This window comes from Leptonychotes weddellii, chromosome 11 (assembly GCF_054177405.1).
Source record: "Leptonychotes weddellii isolate Sample4059 chromosome 11, ASM5417740v2, whole genome shotgun sequence".
NCBI lineage: Eukaryota > Metazoa > Chordata > Mammalia > Carnivora > Phocidae > Leptonychotes > Leptonychotes weddellii.
In genome coordinates, this window is record NC_138379.1 from 2,780,885 (window position 1) to 2,789,444 (window position 8,560).

The following is an 8,560-nucleotide window of genomic DNA, read 5'->3' on the forward strand; positions in this document are numbered from 1 at the left end:
AAAAGGTATGATCAATAGTTTAGCTATTGTGGATATTGCTGCTATAAATATTGGGGTGCAAGTGCCCCTTTGAATCACTATGTTTATAGCTTTTGAGGTAAATACCCAGTAGTGCAATTGCTGGGTTATAGGGTAGCTCTATTTTTAACTTTCTGAGGAACTTTCATACTATTTTCCAGAGTGGCTGCACCCGTTTGCATTCCCAACAGTGACAGATAAATGGATAAAGAAGATGCGGTGTGTGTGTGTGTGTGTGTAATATTACTCAGCCACCAAAAAGAAAGAAAGCTTGTCATTTGCAATGACGTGGACAGAACTAGATAGACAGTATTATGCTAAAGGAAGTCAGTCAGTCAGAGAAAGACATACACCATATGATTTCACTCATGTGGAATTTAAGAAACAAAACAGATGAACATAGGGGAAAGGAGGGAAAAATAAAACAAAACCAGAGAGGGAGACAAACCATAAGAGACTCTTCACTCTAGGAAACACACTGAGGGCTGCTGGAGGGGAGGGCGGTGGGGGGCTGGGGTAACTGGGTGACGGGCATTAAGGGCACGTGATGTCATGAGCACTGGGTGTTACATGCAACCAACGAACCACTGAACTCTACCTCTGAAACTAATAATACCCTATGTTGTTAACTGAATTGAATTTAAATTTAAAACTTTTTTCAAAAGAAAAAAGGTATGATCAGTACTTCCGAAGTGCCAAAGACCAATGGTGTGACTCGCTCGGGTGCCGCCCGGGCTGGCCTCTCCCACTGCCATCCCTGGGCCACTCGTGCACCAGCCCCGATGTATCGGCAGAGAAATGCAGGGACAAGTCCCCAAGATCATTAATTAGAAGGTCCCACTATTTCTGTTAAACAAAGCACTCACGGGGCCGCGGGAATGTCACGAGTTATTAACTCTCAGATGACTCGGAAGGCAGATTTACATGCAGGAACGAGCATATTTTTAAGGGGATCAGCTTATTTACACATGGGAAGGGGGAGGAATTTTCCCGTGTATAAACAGAAGCTTGGGTCTGGTTTTGTGGGGGGGGTAATGAATCAAGTTACACAGCAAAATTTCAGAAAATTTTGGAAAAAATTCAGTGGCAACAGAGACTTTCACCTGTTTTTCTTTATGTTCTTACATCACCCGAATGTTCTGTAATGAAAACTTACATTCAAAGATTACAACTAATTGCCTCAAGGAATTTAAAAATGCAGTAACAAAGATGATAGGTCTGTGTTTATCAAACCATCATCCATTTCCTGGTTTAAGGAGCTTGTGTTTGCCCCCTCTCCGTAAGGAAGACGAAACCTGAGGCGTGGGAACAAGAAGTACTCAGGGCAGCGGTTAGGACGGTCACTGAGAGCATCACCTGGGCCAGGGGACAGGGCTCAGGGGCTTGTCCCGGGTGGACGGCAGGGGGGACGGGATAGAGATGGGCCCTCCAGCCGCACTGCCCACGTAGGAGTGAGCCCACAAGGAAGCACCACAGACTGGGCAAGAGAGTCAAATCCTCTGTGCTCTGGCCTCATCTGCAAAACATGGGTGCTGGCACCTGTCTTCTTGCAAGGATGAAAGAGAGCACAGAGAATCACGCCTCGCCCACAGCAACTACCATCATTTGGAAACGACCCAGCACACCCCACAAGAAGGATCAGCATTCGAGTATTTTTAAAGCAAAACAGCTTAAAAGTTTACTTTGAATTGCCTTAGTTATAAAAGAATCCCCATCTCAACACCTGTCCTTTCAAACGACAATCCAGTCCTGAAAAGTAACGAAGTGCACCCCCGAAACAGCCAAAGTCTAATTCTCTAAGAGGCGAGAGCCTGCCTGTGTGCACGCGTGTGCGTGTGTGACGGGGGGCAGGGGCTGACCAACACGCAGTCCTGTGATGGGAGTCAGAATCCTCACTTCCCAGAAGCTCGTGTGGGACCCTCGGCAACCACTGGCCAAGCACATACATTTCTGGTGAAAACAAAACCTAATGGCCTTGACTGACAGCCTATGGCGAGGTGCCAGCTGCCTGGGGCCACGGCCCAGTCTGTTCCTGGTTTGTCCACACTGACATTTGAGCAACTCCTCCAGCAAAAACTCTCCGGGGACTCAATGGACATGAACCGCCTCTCTATCACAGCTCAATTTCGGGTTTCCTCTTCTTAGGAATATCCGTCCTGACCTATGCCTTTATGTCTGGAGCAATACTTCAGTATTTTAGGATGGAGGTCAGGCCCGTGACCTGAATTCGGGACCTCAATGTCCTAGGCAAGCAGACTGATCCTCTAGGATGACGCGCCTTCCCCTAAGTTTCAGGGGCCCCCAGCCAGCACCTCCAGTTTGGTTGGGGGCACCTGTGAGATCCCACCTGCACGTGGAGCAGTTCCGCTGACAAGCTCGTCAGAGCAGCGGGACGTGGGGTCCCCGCACCCTGGCAGCACTGCCCAGGGGGCACCGCTCTCTTCCCCCGCCACCAATGCTGACATAACACTGTTCATGTGGTGGGTGCCCCCACCAGCAGAAAGCTCGCGGAGGAGGCCCCTAACGCTGCACCTAACAGAATCGAGAAGGGGACCAGCATCTGGGTGGGGAGAGGCGGGGAACGAGGCACCGCCTCCCCCTACCTGAGCCCTGTGCTCAAGCAGTGCACGGCATGCAGCCTTTCTGCTCGGACACATACCCGCTGCAGTTCCTGGTTCTTCTCCTCCAACTGCGCCTCCATCTGGCGGAGCCTCTCCTCGATGTTGCCGTGCCTCTCCTCGGCCTGTCGGCAGAAACACCGTGAGCTCGGCGGGCGGCCCCCCGTCAGTGCCAGCATGCTGTGCGCGACCGCGGTAGCCACAAGCACCACATGCTCTGTGCGGGTTCTCCCACCGGCTGGCGTGGACATCCTCTCCTCCCGCCGGGAACACACCCTGTGCGGCCTCAGGCATCACAGTGTGAAGCAGCCGGCCTCCCCACGCCGGTGACCGAGGCCCGGCCGGTGCTGGTGACAGACTCTGCCAGAGGAGAGGGGCTTCTCCCCAGCCCGGCCCCGTCTCCGGAGGTGGGGCTTTCTCCCCACCCTCAGACGGCCTGTGCTCAGTCAGCATGAACAGCAGGAAGCAGCAAGCACCACAGAGCAATGCACACATGCTACCTTCCTAAGCTGGGAAGTGAGTTCGAACAGTTTAGCTTCCTTAGCAGCAGAGTTTCCAGAAGACAAAAGGTCAGACTACAAGGCCGACCAGGGACAGGAGAGATGACAGGGGGAGAAAAGAAATGGAGACTTTACACGCAGATCACCAAGGAGAGGCTGTTACAGCTGTTAGCAATGACCTCGCTCTCAGGAACGGTCTGGTGAGTGCCAGATGCCGTGTGACCGACCGACATCACCTGTCAAGAACAGCACCTGGGCCTGTCCTGCCCCCTTCTCACCCGGGCCCTCAGCAAACTGGAGCCAGGTGAGATGGAAGTACCGAACGGCGCGCTCCTACAGGCTCCCTGGGCCCCGGAAGGACGGACTGTCTGCTTCCTCTTCCCATGTGGACCCCCCAACCCCAGCACCTACCACATCGCAGCTTGACACTGCATCCTTGCCTGCTGGCGACCCCTGCAGATGTGAGGACTGGGATGGCAGGGCTGTGTCTCACACATGCCCAGCCCGTATTCGTCGAACCCATGAATGAATTACTCAAAAATTCGTTTATTATAAATTTACTTTATCTTTAAAAGAGAATAGGACTTTCCTATTTCTGGGAAAATTCTTTTTTTTTTTTTTTTTTAAGTAATCTCTACGCCCAACGTGGGGCTTCACCTCACAATGGTGAGATCGAGAGTCGCACGCTCCACTGGCTGAGCCAGCCAGGCGCCCCTACCCTTATTTTACCCAATTTTATCCAAAGCCTCTATCTTGAGCTTTGAGTTGTTGACTTAATAACTCTGAAAAGCAGTGAACCTTAGATCAAGCCCACCGGAAACAGTGCACATCCGTGACAAAATTGGAGGGAAATTAATGTAGGGATAACAAAAAAGGGGATGATTCCTGACATTTAAAAAGCGTTCCGATCTCAGACAAAATAGCACTGAACACAGATCTGAGCTCTTTCACGGATTTAGGCACACTGACATGAGGAACGAGGATAAGTAAGGCACACGAACCAACCACCGTCAAAATCAAAACCCCGCCATGGGACCCCGAACGAAAGCCAGGCAGCACCTTGGAGAGCGCCGCCACCCTCTGGGCCAGCTGGGCCTCCACCTCGGGGAGCGTCTCGGCCTTCCTCAAAGTCTGCTGCAGCTTCTGCTCCGCCAGCTCCAGGCGCTCTTGTAACTGCCGGTTTTTATCCTCAGTCTAGGAACGGAAGGCAAAGCATCAGAATGTGGCCAACCTTCTATCCGTTTCTATTTTTAATAAAATGAAACAAAATCTAAATGCAGAGATCTACTAAATTAGTTCTGAGAAGCCAACTGTTTTGGTAGCTTCTTCAGAGTAAAACTTTTCTTCCTGCGAGGAATATACACCCACTTTCCTGGGCTCGATTTCAATGTGCAAAACACCTCTTGCCAAAGTATTGCTCTTCTTAAAGATCTTCAACGAAGTCTACGAAGTCTTTAAAAAGCAAAAAGTTCCCATGCATTAAAGAAAACCCATACTCTGTAGAAGCTTGCTCATTCTTCTTGACAACTTAAGGAAAGAAGGGTTCGGTCCTAACCCTGCTTAAAAAGTAATCAGACTCCTTGTCTTTCGCAGACCATGGCCGTGTGAACCACAAGAGAGCTCATACCTCCTCTGAAATATAGACCTTCTAAGAGGATGCCTAATGAAATGCTACTCAGGTTATTTTCATAAATGTATAATAATTCTTTAAAAACACGCTGTTCATTCTAAAATATTTTTTTCAATGAAGAAAATTTAGACAAGATTTTTTTAAAAGCAATTTGAAAAATCATGTGTAAGTTGAGGTTCCTGAAAGGCAAACATCTGCTTACATGCAGCCTCCTTTCTTCTGTGCGCATATCTCTGTGTTTATATATACACACCCTCAGAAGATACATCACACTGTATGCAGTATTTTGTCATCTACCTTTTATGGTCATTATTTGGAACATCTTACATGCTCTTAAGTAGCATTCCACAAATGTAATTTTTAATGGCTTCCTAGTATTTTACTTTTTGTTATTATCTTGGGTTCATTGATACACTTTACAACGTATCACACAAACTCACTTTGTTTCCAAGAGGCTGGATTTGGTTTTCCTGTTTAACTCTGGATGACCTGAGACTACCCAAGCAGAGAAGCCAGCGTGGCTTCCCAACCCACAGGAGGCTCCCGTCCACACGACAGACTGCGTTTCTGCACCTGCCGTTCACCCCCATCCCAGGTACCAACAAACTGCCAACAGCCTCCACGCTCTTGGCCACTCCTTCCTCCTTTGGTAAAAATGCTAACAAGCAACAGATTAACATACAATGAAAACAGAAGAAAGAATCGAGGTTACATAAAATCCTAAATAATTAAAAACTTGCAAGTTGAAGTAACCCACATTCTTGAACATAATTTTCTAAGATCATAAAAACTTTATATTGAGACTTGATTTCCAACATGAAAGTCACAGGAAAAAGGTCTTGAACTTTATTAGTAATTAATAAAAGTCGAACGAAGTTCAACAAAAGCCGCTACCTGCCGATGCATAGAGTCTTTATTTGCAATCTCATTTTCAAGTTTATCATTGAGGTCGTGCACAGAGGTGGCTTCGCGCTGTGCCGCGAGGTAGCGTTTTTCAAGAGTGGTGATCCTCTCTTCCATGTCTTCCTTCTGGGCCATGGCCTACATCAAGTATTTCAAGGGGAAAAAAGGCAAATAATTAAAGGCTAACAACATCAATATACTCCAGACACAAAACCTGGACTAGATCCTAATTTTCAAATCAAATATAAAATCAGTGTCCTCTAAATTGAGAGAGATGCCAACTGTCTCCAATATGAATGAAAATATACCTACCTCAAATATCCCAAGTATTCCCCTACATGACCAGTAAAGACTGCTTTAATACTGTTTTAATACTACATCTGGCCACTCAGTTTACCAAGCTTATTCTTTCCCACACAATGTTACAAAAGAAATGTGGGATCAAATATCCCAACACTGCAAGACTGCCAGGAGCCGAAGGTGTGCGCAGTGAAGGTGCAGCCCCTACTGTCCCTGATACAAGTGGGCTTTCCATAGATCGGGGGGTGGCCTCTCGACAGACAGAGCAGTGAGACACGGCTGTCATTTCCCTGTGTAAAAGCTGGATGAAATCTCCTCCAATCACCACAAAATGGAAGCAATACTATTAACAAATGGAAACAAAACTCCAAGTCTGATATAATTGGATGCGACCTTCTGAAGCCTAATCCTGCAGCAAAATTCTATCACATGGTATCTGACACTGAAAGTGGGCCCAGAACTTTCTGCTCTGCCCTTCCTGTCCTCCACCCTAGAGATTCATCTTAGGTCCCTCCCTGTTTACTAAGGAACTTATGTCAGCAAAGTCTTAACATTAAAAGTGATGAGTCTTAAAAAAAGAATTTCAAAATTCTTTGCGTATTAAACTCTGCTGCAGAATCTCCTACCCTTGACAAAGAATAATTTAATTAAGTAGGTTATATAATTTCTGCAAATATTTTCATTTGTTTTAAACTCTTCCGTGAAATTACCCACGCTAAGCTACTACACAGAAAGTAAGCCTGTGCATCCACACTCAAGGGTGTCAAAGGGTCTTCCTGGGGGTGGGAGGGGGAGGGATGACTGTCTACAAAGGACAGCTTACAGTGAGTGATGGGAGGCGGCGCCAGAGAAAGTATCCTGCCCTTGACCTGTTTTTGTAAACATGATCAGATTCTCATAAATCACTCTAAATGCAGAAACGCTTGCCAGAAATAAGTATATGTCTACATGTTTTTACAGCCCGATCCTGATGACCCAGGTGTGAGCAAATCCCACTCTCACTGTGTGTCTGACTGCCAATGTTCAAGAGCACATAACCCTTCTGGGAGCAGCAGGTGAGAAAGCTAGAAGGCAGACGGCACCACCCCCTCCCACATCGCTGTCCGCTGACTAGCAGCACAACAGATACTGACGTGTGTCCCTGAATGAAATGTGAGCCTGCCAAAGAGTAAGTTCAGACAGCCAGACTCTGCAGAGGGGAGACGTCCACACACAAGGGTCCCACCAAACACCCCACATTCAGCTCGACGACAGCGCGGCAACGTCTACTGTCACTCACTTCACGAACGTCGCGCTGCAGTTTCGTGTTCACTTCCTCAGACTTGATGAGGTCCTTCCTAGCGGTGTCCAGGTCCTCCTCCAGCTCTGCCACGTGACTAGAGAGAGTGGCCAGGCGCTCCTTCATCTGGCTCTGCTCCTTCGACTGCTTATCTATGATTTCCTGGAGCTCGATGACTTTGGCAAGGTCTTCCTCGTGGCTTAAAGAACCGTCGGAAGATCTCTGGTGGGGGAAAAATCCTTAAATAGCCTTGTTTGCTGAGCTAGGGAACAGACCACTTCCCGGAAAGAGTCAAGTCCCATGGTCTATGCCGGCTGTCGGCTTCCACCACTCTCAGGAGCGCGCGGAGGACATCAGGGAAAGACAGAGAGAAAGCCTAAGCACTTGCCTTTCCATTTGTGCTTGGAGTATTTTCTTGTTCGTGGTTCATGTCAAGCACTCCGTCGGTTAGTGTTTTCTTCTGATTATTCTGTTCTTTAAGAATCATTAGCTAAAAGCAAAGAACTGAATGTGAGGGTGAGGAGATAAAGAGAAACTCCTCTCAGAAAGATGCAACTACAAGCTGTAAACACGGGACGGGAGAATACACGGCGATGTTGTCTAGCCTGAATACAACCAGGTCAACAACTAGGTTGGTGCTATCGACGGGACGATGGGAATGTAAGGGACCGTGTGACTCGGCAGTAAGAGCCTAGTGCGCTGGTCCCTGGAGTGGCCCGCGAGGGTGGCTCGCTGGTCAGAAACACCAGTGACGCCTGACGGCCAGCACTGAAGGCTTCATAATGATAAAAACAAGGCATAAAAACTAGAATCCCTCTAACCAAATCCTCTGGTGATTTATGGAGCTTACCTCTTTGTGTGTAGCCCCCAGTTCTTCTTCTAACAAACTACACCTTTCGAGTGCTACTCGTAGCCGCTCCCTCACCTGCAAACAGAGGGGTGGGTGTGTATTTGTTTAACTGCTTCTTAATGTACAGTCACCCTTGGGTCCCATTCTCATAAGGTAACATGACAGAATGACTTCAATGTCTTTCACTGATGTTAATGGCAAGAAAACTGGCTTGTTGGGGTGCCCGGGTGGCTCAGTCGGTGAAGCGTCTGCCTTCGGCTCAGGTCATGATCCCAGGGTCCTGGGATTGAGCCCCACATCGGGCTCCCTGCTCAGCAGGAGGCCTGCTTCTCCTTCTCCCTCTGCTGCTCCCCACCCCCACCCCGCTCATGCACCCTCTCTCTTTCAAATAGGTAAATAAGATCTTTAAAAAAAAAAAAAGAACTTGCTTTGTAACAGCTTTAAATTTTACATTTGAGAGAA

The 8,560-nt window shown here is 48.0% G+C and overlaps 1 protein-coding gene across 1 annotated transcript in view; it reads right to left on the bottom strand.

The window, feature by feature from the left end:
- The window catches only part of PPFIA1 (PPFI scaffold protein A1), a 61,239-nt gene that overhangs the window by 28,857 nt on the left and 23,822 nt on the right, over positions 1–8,560 (bottom strand). Inside the window, exons 5-11 of the mRNA XM_081798462.1 lie at positions 8,099–8,173; positions 7,637–7,738; positions 7,249–7,470; positions 5,661–5,807; positions 4,196–4,330; positions 3,137–3,211; positions 2,622–2,761 (exon numbers count right to left, since the gene is read on the bottom strand). Coding sequence (XP_081654588.1) covers positions 2,622–2,761; positions 3,137–3,211; positions 4,196–4,330; positions 5,661–5,807; positions 7,249–7,470; positions 7,637–7,738; positions 8,099–8,173 — 896 coding nt within the window. The remainder of the gene's footprint in view (positions 1–2,621; positions 2,762–3,136; positions 3,212–4,195; positions 4,331–5,660; positions 5,808–7,248; positions 7,471–7,636; positions 7,739–8,098; positions 8,174–8,560) is intronic.